Source organism: Homarus americanus, unplaced genomic scaffold (genome assembly GCF_018991925.1).
Source record: "Homarus americanus isolate GMGI-L3 unplaced genomic scaffold, GMGI_Hamer_2.0 scaffold19244, whole genome shotgun sequence".
NCBI lineage: Eukaryota > Metazoa > Arthropoda > Malacostraca > Decapoda > Nephropidae > Homarus > Homarus americanus.
In genome coordinates, this window is record NW_024742923.1 from 311,312 (window position 1) to 323,024 (window position 11,713).

The following is an 11,713-nucleotide window of genomic DNA, read 5'->3' on the forward strand; positions in this document are numbered from 1 at the left end:
TGCTGTGGGTGGCCCTGGGTGATGTGGGTGGCCTGGATATATGCTGTTGTGGAGGTGACCTGGATGCTGTTGTGGGTGGCCTGGTGCAGTTACTGGTGGCCTGGAGGTGCTGGCCTTGGAGTGACACTGGGTGTTGTGGGTGCCTGGGGCTGCTGTGGGTGGCCTGAGGCTGTTGTGGAGGTGGCCTGGTGCTGCTGTGGGTGGCCTGAGAGCTGTTGCTTGCAGTGGCCTAAAGGTGCTGCTGTGGTGGCTTGGATTGTATAGGTGGCCTGGGTGTTGTGGGGTGGCCCTGGATGCTGTTGTGGGTGACTGGATGTGCTGTTGTGGGTGGCCTGGGTGCTGCTGTGGGTGGCCTGGGTGCAGTTACAGGTGTACCAGGTGCTGTTGTGCGTGGCCTGGGTGTTGTAGGTGGCCTGGGTGTTGTAGGTGGCCTGGGAGCTGCTGTAGGTGGCCTGGGAGCTGCTGTAGGAGCCTTAGTGAGCGTACGTGGCCTGGTTATTACCGTAGGAGGCTCTGAGAATGACCTTGGGTTGGTGGGTGGCAGCCAGTACACCTCTCCGGTGGACACAGAGGCGAGCCAACCCCACCACACAACACTCTACCACCTCCAACGCTGTCAGTACTGTAAGTGAGGTTAATGTGAGGTGAGGTGAGGTTAGGTTAAGGTGAAGTGAGGTGGGGTTAAGGTGAAGTGATGTGAGGTGAGGTTAAGGTGAAGTGAGGTGAGGTGATGTGAAGGTGAGGTGAGGTGAAGTTAATCTATATCTATCTAGTAATCAATATGTAATCTCACAGTTAATTAAGCTTAAAAATTTCTCTTTCAGTTTAGTTCTTTGTTATCTCTTCTTTCTGTGAAATTATTGTTAGATGTGAATTAAATTTTGATTGTTTTAATGAGACTCGTTATAATTAAAGTGGTGATTGGTTCAAGCTTAACAATACACACACACACACACACACACACACACACACACACCACACACACACACACACAGGCTGATTGTATCCACTTTTTTGCACTTAGCAGCTAAGTCAATTCACATGTATAGAACCAAACACACAATGTGCTTGAATACCTCTCACGCACATGTGAATAACAAAGTGTGCGGCCAGACATACTGCTCCACACTCCTGTACTCACGCAGCTGTGAATAAGTTAACCTCTTAGTACAGAACTAAACAAACAATGTATTTGGTATACTCTGTAGTATTCCATGACATTATTATCCTGACTACAAGGGACTGTTATACACACCCTTTGTGACCTCTACTCTGTAATTCTTTTGCGGCACAGCTCAGAGGATGAGTATGAGGTGCACAATAAACTAGCTGCTTTATGTGGCAAAACTCAAAATTCAAATTCACACACACACACACACACACACATGAGGCTCCCAGCAGAAGGCCGGCCATCCCCCCGAAGTCGGCGACGAGGGAGGCGAAAGGGTAACTGAGTTCCTCCACCACCTCCTCGAACACCATGTCGAGGAAGAACACCTGTAAAAGGGTCAGGTCAGAGGTTGATAATACACCTTTGGGAGGGTCAGGTCATATGTCATTAATACACTTGAGGGAGGGTCAGGTCAAAGGTTATTAATACACCTGTGGGAGGGTCAGGTCAGAGGTCATTAATACACCTGTGGAATGGTCAGGTCAGGGGTCATTAATACACCTGTAGGAAGTCATCATATATATATATATATATATATATATATATATATATATATATATATATATATATATATATATATATATATATATATATATATATATATACTTCTTTCATGTAATTCACATCTTCAGGGGTGGAGTTACAGCATATACCTAGATCACGCGCACCTACAGTGATTTACTTGCATATATATATATATATATATATATATATATATATATATATATATATATATATATATATATATATATATATATATATATATATATATATATATATATATATATATATATATATATATATATCACTTAGCCTAACCTAAACTAACCTAATCTTACTAAACCTTCTGACATTGATGGTGAACCAAATTCTCAAAGTGAAGTGACATTGACGGCCTTACAAGACTTAAGTGCTTCAGGCGGTCCACAAAGTCCTCTCATTTTCCTTTACTATATAATTCTTACTTGCCCAGAGAGAAACGGGGGTAGAGAGACAGAGAGGATGGCAAAGAGAGACAGACAGACAGACAGAAAGCGAGAGAGAGAAAGAAAGACAGACAGATGTAGACAGAAACAGAAAATAGAGAGAAATAGAAAGAAAATGTGATTCTTAAATGATTTGGGCTCAAGTCCATGGGTTGAGAGAGAGAGAGAGAGCACACACCTTGATCCTGGCTTTCCTGTCCGTACGATCGTCAGTAGTGTCCCCTTGGTAGTGGTAGACAGTATGCCGACACGGGACGGGGCAGTGACATAGGTGAGGTTGCCATTCTCCCTCCAGCAGTAGCCGCGTCAGGAGGTCATCGGCACTCTCCAACACCTCCCTCCCCTGGCAGTAAGGTGAGTCAACCCTCATGAACGGAAGTCTGTGGGAGTCATGAGGTGATTAGGTTAGCTTAGGTCAGGTTAGGTTAGGGTAGGTGAGAATGAGTTAATTATAGGGGGGAAGGGGTGTTGTTTTACTTATCTCCTTATTGACAATTAACCCCTGATAAACACTTGAGGCATAGATAAGTCATCCTCAGGTCGAGCCCAGATTATCCCAGGTCATGTCCAGGTCATCTTTAGGTTCGTCCTCAAACCAAGTCATCTCTAGGTCGTCCTCAAGCCACGTCATCTCTAGGTTGTCCTCAAACCATGTCATCTCTAAGTCGTCCTCAAGCCACGTCATCCTCAATTCCTGGTCGTTCTTAACCCAGGTGGTCCTCAGGTCCAGGTCAGCTCAGGTGGTCTTCCAGGTCAGGTCAGGTCGTCTTCAGAGTCCAGGTTAGTTCGTCATTAGGTCAGCTCAAGGTGATTTTTCAGGTCAGTTCAGGTGGTTTTCAGGTCAATTCAGGTGGTCTTCAGGTCAGGTCAGGTCGTCTTCAAGTCAGGTTAGGTCGTCTTTAGGTCAGCTCAGGTGGTTTTCAGGTCAGTTCAGGTGGTTTTCAGGTCAACTCAGGTGGTCTTCAGGTCAGGTAAGGTCGTCCTCAGGTCAGGTGGATGACTCACCGGCAGTGGAGGGCGTCGCTGAAGGCCCTGGAGAAACAGTCGTTTTGGCAGTGACTCTGACGGTAGTGTGGGTCCTCCTCACAGTGTTTACTCCTAGTGTTCAGCGACTCAAACTGCAAGAGGTAGTAGTGGTAGTAGTGGTAGTAGTGGTGGTGGTAGTAGTGGTAGTAGTGGTAGTGGTGGTAGTAGTGGTAGTAGTGGTGGTGGTGGTGGTAGTACTGGTGGTGGTAGTAGTGGTAGTAGTGGTAGTGGTGGTAGTAGTGGTGGTGGTGGTGGTGGTGGTAGTAGTGTTAATGAGTGGTAGTAATTAATTGTAGTGGTGAGTGGTAGTAGTGGTAGTAATGGTTGGCCAGTGGTGGTGGTAGTGGTGATAATGGTTGTGGTGGTGGTAGTAGTGGTAGTAGTGGTAGTGGTAGTAGTGGTGGTGGTAGTAATTAATTGGTGTGTGGTTGTGGTGGTGGTGGTGGTGGTAGTAGTGGTAATGGTTACATTGGTGGTGGTGGTGGTGGTGGTAGTAGTAGTGGTGTTGGTTGTGAGTGAGGTGGTGGTAGTAATGAAAGGTGGTGGTTGTGGTGGTGGTGGTGGTAGTAGTGGTGTTGGTTGTGGTATTAATTAGTGGTGGTAGTAGTGGTGGTGGTAGTAGTAGTGAGTAGTAGTAGTGAATTGGTAATTGAGTGGTAGTAGTGGTAGTAATGGTTGTGGTGGTGGTGGTGGTGGTGGTAGTAGTAGTGGTGTTGGTTGTGGTGGTGGTGGTGGTAGTAGTAGTGGTGTTGGTTGTGGTAGTAGTGGTGGTGGTGGTAGTAGTGGTTGTGGTAGTAGTGGTAAGGTGGCAATAATTTAGTTGTGTTGATGATAGTAACAGCAGTGATTCTGATCAATTCCTTTTACTCCAGGTTGTTAAAATATCTTACTCAAGAGACTCAATACAGATAAACTACACATACAGACACAAAGACGCACAGACATACACAAAGACAGACACACACAGACACCTTACCTGCTTGAGAGACAGACTAATTTCCTTGTTCCAGGTGAAGCCGATGAAATAGCCGTGAGTCTTGATCAACAAGCTGGGGTCTTCCTCCTCCTCGTGCACCACCACCCACCACCCCTTAGGAGACCACGCCCCTGTCTCCTCGTCCTCCTCCTCCCCTTCCTCCTCCCACGGCTCGTAATCTGTAACAGTACCCCAGGAGAACTCTGTCAACGGCTCTGTAACACCCCCCAGGAATCTGTAAGTGTCTAGATCTCTGTAACTGACCAGGAAAATTCTATCAAGGGCTCTGTAGCTCTAGGTCAAAGTGGGGCTCTGTGCAGTTCCGAGAGTCTAAACATGAAGCTCTATCACTGTATTATATATAGACTCCCATCACTCAAGGTCTATGCTACAGGGGCTCTAAGTCTATGCCTCATCGAGTCATCACTCTAAAACAGGAAAAATATATCTAGAGCTCTATTACTCACTACTACAGGGCTCAATAAATGGGTGAAGACAAAAGTGTAATTTAGGTGAGGCAGATGAGATAGGCGGTTCACCTGAGATATAAATCACCTCGGAGACTCACCTAGTGGAAGTCAAAGTCATCTAGGTTAAGTGAGACACCTAGACAGTGTTGATTGCATCTAGGTGAGTCAGGAGAGGTTGGTGAAGTAAGGGGACTCACCTAGTTTGACGTAGAGGCCGTGGTAGGAGCCGGCTAAGGTGGTAGGGGCCCCTCGGAAGGTGAGACAGGGGCCGAATAAGGTGTAGATGAGAGTGAACGCCCCTGTCTCGTTACAGAGAACTCCACGGCCTTGGTAACACTGCAAAAGGAGTGAGAATACTTGTTGAGATGGTAACACTGTAAAGCATGAAATAAGTGTTGACGGTTCTACACGCTCTTGGTAACATTTCAGGGGTGTTAATTCCTGTACGTTCTCATAAGCTATCTGGTAACACTGCAGAAGGTGTGAATACCTCTTAAGATGGTAACACTTCAGAGAAATATATCTGTGCTTATTCTCTCGTTAGTTATCTGGCAATACTGTAAGGGGTGAACTATGAGTATACAGTATATTTCAGGGTTGCAACATTTATTTGTAAAAATCTACACTTCTACAGGAAACGAAATTTGTGTGTTAATGGTCCTTTAAACAACTTAGTAACATTATTATTATTATTATCATTATTATTATTATTATTATTCATTTTAATATTACTTCATTGATACATTTTTTATTTTTAATGAAAGGATTGTAAGGTTAGGTTAGGTTAGTCGATATTAAAATTAATATTAGTAAATAACAACAGACAGAGAGAGAGAGAGAGAGAGAGAGAGATACATTACTAGTATTTCAGACTACACGACCTTTAGCAAACTCGACTCTACACACACACACACACACACCAATAAACGGTGCCATAAAGAATATATACATACACCTGTTCATAGGAATTCGATGAGAGAGAGACAGGCAAGAGTCTCTCTCAGTCTCTAGTAACCAGAGACGGTATTGGGTGGTCACAGACGAGGAGTGGGAGGGAGAGAGAGATATCGAGCGAGATAATGAGACACATCGAGGAGGGTGAAGGAGGACCAGGAGAGCAGGTGACAGGGAGATACATGAGAGGGATATCGAGAGAGATGATGATGAGACATGAAGGAAGTGGAAGGGGTGTGGGGGTTATCGTGGGTTATCTTACGCCTCCATGGGTTTATATTTGGCCATCAGTGGTTATATCAGGTCATCTCAGGTCACCACAGGTTATCTCAGGTCACCACATATCGCCAGAGGTTACCCAAAGTCATCTCAGGTCAACACATATCATCACAGGTCATTTCAGGTCAACACATATCATCACAGGTCATTTCAGGTCACCACAAATCACCACAGGTCATTTCAGGTCACCACAGGTCGTCCATAGGTTATCCCAGATCACCATAGATAATCTCAGGTCATCTCAGGTCACCACAGGTCACCTCAAATTACCACAGGTCGTCCAGTTACCACAGCTCACTACAGGTCATCTCAGGTCACTTCACCTCATGGATCATGGCCGAGACGTTCCAGGCGGTGGCGTCCCAGAGGTCCTTGGTGTTGAGGAGGTTCTCGAGTTCCCTGCTGGCGTTCCTCAGCCCCGGGTACTCCTCCCCCACCACCTGCTGGTACGCCTCCCTCACCGCCAGGGGACTCCTGCCCATGGTCATCATGTTGTTCCTGCAGGAGAAGAAAGGATATAAGAACATAAGAATAAACCATAAGAACATACCATAAGAATTTAACAAAAGAACATACCATAAGAACATAAGAATACAACAGAAGAACATTTGTTATTCCCACAGGAGAAAGAAAATAAGGAAAGGGAGTTCTTTTTTTTTTTGGTTGAGAATGAGGTTGGTGGAACTCGTGTTGATCTTCCCGGCACAGAAAAAAGTTTTATAGAGGCCATTTTCACCTTTTGGGGTAGAGAATATAAGGGATTTTTAGAGCCCCTGTTTACTTTCCTTATGTAGAGCGATAGAGCGAGGTGTATAGAGCCCGTGCCCACCTTCTTAATGTTAGAGGAAAGATTGGGGGAAGAGGCAAGACTCAGCTGGTGGTTGGAACAAGACTTACCTGGTGGTAGGAACAAGACTTACCTGGTATAAGAACAAGACACACGTGGTATAAAAACAAAACTCACCTGGTGTAAGAACAAGACTCACCTGGTATAAGAACAAAACTCACCTGGTATAAGAATAAGACTCACCTGGTATAAGAACAAGACTCACCTGGTGTAAGAACAAAACTCACCTGGTATAAGAACAAGACTCACCTGGTGTAAGAACAAAACTCACCTGGTATAAGAATAAGACTCACCTGGTATAAGAACAAGACTCACCTGGTATAAGAACAAGACTCACCTGGTATAAGAACAAGACTCACCTGGCAATAGGAACAACACTGATGACTCACTTGGGGGTGTAGGAACAAATCTCACCTGGGTTATAGAAGATTACTCACCTGGGGTAGGGACAGATGGTGACAGCTGGGAACCTTAATGAAGTGCTGTGTATCACCTGTACATCCACGTTGACAGGGTAAGAGAGGAAGTAATTCATCTGATACCCCATGACAGCCACCAGCACCAGCAGGCTCACCACCAGCGTCGTCCCCCACATGATCCTCCTGTAGGGGAGAGAGGTCGTGGCGTTACCGGGGACTGTAGTTACCGGGGTACTGATGATGTAAGGAATAGGCGTAACTAGGGACTGATACCTGAGACTAATACCGGGAACTGGGGTGAGGGGAAACTTGGAAGTATAAGATGTCCCAGTAATTAGTGCTCTCTCTCTCTCTCTCTCCCCATTTATCACCAGTTATTCCTGATTCAACCCACATGCCCGTTTTCTTCCATCCAATTCTTCCCATTTTCTATCACATAATCACAAGAGGGAAAACTTTAACAGAATGCTGACGTTATAACCAAGGAAATAATTAATTCCCTTTTAGGGGCAACAAAAACTTCCCCAAAGGTAATTTATATTCTCAAAAGAAATTCTAAATCAAATTTTAACTATCCCGCATAAGAATGGGAATAAATTAGACCACATAAATTTTTCTCTACAATCTTAAGGTAATTTTCTCGCCATATGTAGCAAGGAATTATCATCTTTATCGTAACTGTATATAAGGTATTTGTTTTACCTTAGTTATTCACGTATTGACTTAAGGAAATTTTTTACCTTACAATTTTTTTTATAATAGGAGCTATACGTCTCTGTACGGTCGAGTGAACAAATTATTTTTTTTTTTAATTTATCAGCTAAAAAAAATCTATAGAAAAATGGTTCAGGTGAATATTATATGAAGATGGGTGAGTGTAGGGGAGGAGGAGGAGGAAGAGGAAGAGGAGGAGGAGGGAGGAGGAGGAGGAGGAGGTGTGGGAGGAGGAGGAGGAGGATGTGGGAGGAGGAGGAGGAGGAGGAGGAGGAGGAGGTGGGAGGAGGAGGAGGAGGAAGTGTGGGGCTGAGAGTGGCACTTCAGGAGGGAGGTACCGATAGGTGATGTTGGGAGAGAGAGAGGCTGCAAATCAGGTAGACAAAAAGATAAACAGATAGACACATTAAACAGAGAGACAGGTCAGAGGCTGATTGACAGGCAGACAGACAAAGAGAGACAACCTCACAACCCAACAGACAGACATATAGACAGATATAGACAGACAGATGCAGTAGGACCGACCTGAAGGGTGTGGTCTTGGAGGAGATGAGAGTGTTGACGCCCGCCACGCCTACACCCACCTCCGCCGCCCACACGCCCTTACCTCTGGCGCCACCTGCTGGGGGAGGGAGGAGACACACACATCATCCTGGATCATCCTATCTGTCTCCAACTCATTCTTCATGTATATCATCTTAGCTAACCTGTTCTTTAATCATTCTTCAGTCATCCTACCTCATTAAACCCCCTTTAAATCATCCCACATTACCCTGTATGACTCAGACTACCCACCTCCCCACCTATTCCTTCCCTACTCCATTCCTAACCTTTCCTCCTCCAACCCAACCCCTATTCGTCCCTCATCCCCTCCTCCAAGCATCCCATTCTCCCCCACCATCCCCTCTCCCCCCTCACCCTCCTTACCCCCACCCTACTCTCCCCCCCTCCTCCACTGCCACAGAGACAAACAGGGTAATCCACCACGCTGTTTCTCTGCTTGATGAAAGTTTAATGACCATTAGGGTGGCCTCTGACGACCCTCTACCAGATCAAACCTTCCCAGAGTAATTTGCTTTCGTCTGACATTCCTTTTGTAGTTGTGTGTACCGACGGGGCTCTTTTTTTTAGGTGAACCCTGTCCAAAACCCGTGTCCACCCACTCTTTCTGTCTGTATGTTTATCTCGGTCTGTTTGTCTGTTCCTCCCGCTCTCTATCTGTTTCTTCTATTCCTCTTCTTAATTCTCCCTGTTCCCTTATCCTAACATTATTCTTCTCCTTCTCTTCTTGTTACTACTTATCCCTCATCATCGCTGTCTTCTGCTCCTCCCTCTCTTCCTTTAATCTTACCCTCTGTTGCTCCTCTCTCTGTCTCTCTCTCCCTCCTTACCCTCATCCTTACCTCCTTCAATTCCTTCCTTTCTCCATCCCCACCTCCCTCTCCCCCTCCTTACCTCCCTCCATCCCCAACATAACTTAATCTAACCTAACCTCTTAGATAGAGATACGGAGTTTAACCATCAGATGAAATAAGCTGGGGGTAAACTATGAATTTTTTGGGGGGGCTAAACTCTTTCATTTTCTTTTCTTTCTCACAATGTTATGCCGGGGGAGGGGGGAGTGGGGGAGGGGCAGGGGGAGCATTAAAACTTCTCACAACAATGAAAGTTAAAATTTCATCCCTTTTTTTTATTTTCTTCGGGGAGGGGAATAGGGAGAGAAGGGGGAGGGGAGGGGGGTGTTGAAGCAGGACCAGGTCACAACCTCACTTCTCTGTACACCCATTGTTATTACCTCCACCCCCACCTTCCCATCTTACACCCCCTCACCATTTCCTCCACCCTCACCCCCTTCCCATCTTACACCCCCTCACCATTTCTCCATCCCCACCCCCCCTTCCCATCTTACACCCCTCACCATTTCCTTCACCCCCACCCCTTCCCATCTTACACCCCTCACCAGTTCCTCCATCCCCACCCCCCTTTCCCTTGGATCACCTGAAAATTGGACACCTTAGCTTTTTTTTCTTAACTAGTGATTAAACACCATATATAACTCTATCTTGGGGGGATAGGTTAGGTTAGGTTAGGGTGGCTAAAATTAAGCTGAAATAAGCTGGGGTGACTAATCTTCAGGTAATCCACAGCCCCTACACCTGACTCCCTCAACACTCACCTGTCACCTCTGTCTTCTCGTTGAGTAAGAAGCCCCTCGGCAAGGTGACCAGGGGCTTGACGGATATGTATTTCACTGAAGACATCCTGAGGACCTGCCTGTACGATTGGCTCCCTCCTTGAATGCTAGGGTGAAGGATTGAGGTGGTTCTGGCCGTAGGATCTCAGACGACTCCTCAAAGTGGATTTATCTGTAAGGATGTCCCCCTGAGCACCTGGAGGGACCCTTACTTTGGGCGCGGCTGTAGAATCTTCTCCCTGGGGACTGAAGAAGATCCTTGAGATGAACGTGACTGCTGGATTTCTCCTTACCAATTGGGAAAGATCCTTGACATCCATCCACGTGAAAGATCCTTAAGGCGGTGGGGACGGATCCTGGACTTGCACCAACAACACATCCAATAGGTTTTATTTGTGTCTCGTTCTCCGTTTGTTTTATTTGTCCATCAAACACAAACACAACAACAAAAATCCTTGAGTAAGATCCTTCTGTTTGTTTGGATGACCTGAGGATGCATTGGAGGACTTGTAGAACTGTTTACGCCCTTCCTGGTGAGTTATGGGAGACAATGGATGTTACTTAAGGCATATAATATTGACCCTAAAAACGACTATATCCCTAAAGAGACACTGAGGACGTTCTCTATGTTTAGAAAGTCCTCAGTTGACCAGACTCATACTCGAGGAGGAGCTGAACGTGTCTCAAGGGTAGGAATGCCCATTAAAGGCGAGGACACAATACACCACAGGCCACTACCACTACCACTACCACTACTACCACCACTACCACCACTACCACCACCACTACCACTACTACCACCACAGGCCACCACCACTACCACTACTACCACCACAGGCAGCAAAGCAACATTGATATCCTATAAAGATGAATGCTGAGGTTAACAGTATAAATCAGGTCACTATCACCACCAATATCCCTGGCAGATGGACACTATAAGTTCCCGGAGTTGGTTTATATGGTGAGTTAAACTATACCATACACCACAGGTCACTATCATCACTATCACTAAATCAGCACCAGCACCACCGGCAAAAATAACACTGGGGTCCTCGGTGTGTGTGTGTGGTATAAGGAGGAACTGACAGGAGACGGACGCCACCACCACCACCTCAGTCAATGACAAACTAACACTGGCTACCCAACCACCCATTACCGAACTCTTAGACCGATAAACAACTTCCTCTTACCTAAATCCCCCCCCTCCCCCCTCTTCCTCCTCCTCCACACTCTCCCCCTCCCTTCCTCCTCCGAACTCTTCCCCCTTCCCTCTCCCCTCCATCCTCATCCCTTCCACTGACTCCTCCAACCCATGTCGTTCTCAATGCCCCCACTGCATCCCCCCTCCCTCCTTCCCCTCCACTCTCCCCCTCCTCCATCCACTCTCCCCTGTCACTCCCCTCCCTCATCCATCCTCTGTCGTTCTCAATTCCCTCACTGTCCTTCCCTCCCTCCTTCCTTCCTTCCCTTCCCTCCCCTCTCCTTCCTCTTCCCCTCACTGAGTTACAAATTACTCTGACAGTCACATCAAACTATCCAGATGACATTAACTAACTAACTATCTCTCTCTCCTCTAACAACCTTCATAACTGTCACACCTTATATACATTTTCACCATCAGAGTCCAAATATATAAATCACGCTTAGTTACATTCCATATATTCCCGTTGGATTTTT

The 11,713-nt window shown here is 46.1% G+C and overlaps 1 protein-coding gene across 1 annotated transcript; it reads right to left on the reverse strand.

Moving 5' to 3' along the window:
* Positions 1-359: 359 nt before the first annotated feature.
* On the reverse strand, positions 360-11,154 carry LOC121877085 (acid-sensing ion channel 1-like). The gene is made up of 11 exons (XM_042382728.1): positions 11,123-11,154; positions 10,019-10,566; positions 8,368-8,464; positions 7,147-7,311; positions 6,186-6,360; positions 4,827-4,965; positions 4,160-4,338; positions 3,163-3,275; positions 2,336-2,537; positions 1,386-1,497; positions 360-622 (listed from the first exon to the last, which is right to left on the reverse strand). Exons 2-11 carry the CDS (start codon positions 10,101-10,103, stop codon positions 474-476), a joined length of 1,416 nt encoding a protein of 471 aa, XP_042238662.1. The 5' UTR covers positions 10,104-10,566; positions 11,123-11,154; the 3' UTR covers positions 360-473.
* Positions 11,155-11,713: the final 559 nt, after the last annotated feature.

What these genes read in the sequence shown, in the direction of transcription:
- LOC121877085 (XM_042382728.1), bottom strand. Translation starts at nt 10,103, where the DNA reads ATGTCTTCAGTGAAATACATATCCGTCAAGCCCCTGGTCACCTTGCCG. An exon ending in TCCAAGACCACACCCTTCAG is followed by an intron (nt 7,312 to 8,367) that starts GTCGGTCCTACT and finishes TCTCCCCTACAG; the next exon opens with GAGGATCATGTGGGGGACGA. An exon ending in AGCGACGCCCTCCACTGCCG is followed by an intron (nt 2,538 to 3,162) that starts GTGAGTCATCCA and finishes TGACTCCCACAG; the next exon opens with ACTTCCGTTCATGAGGGTTG.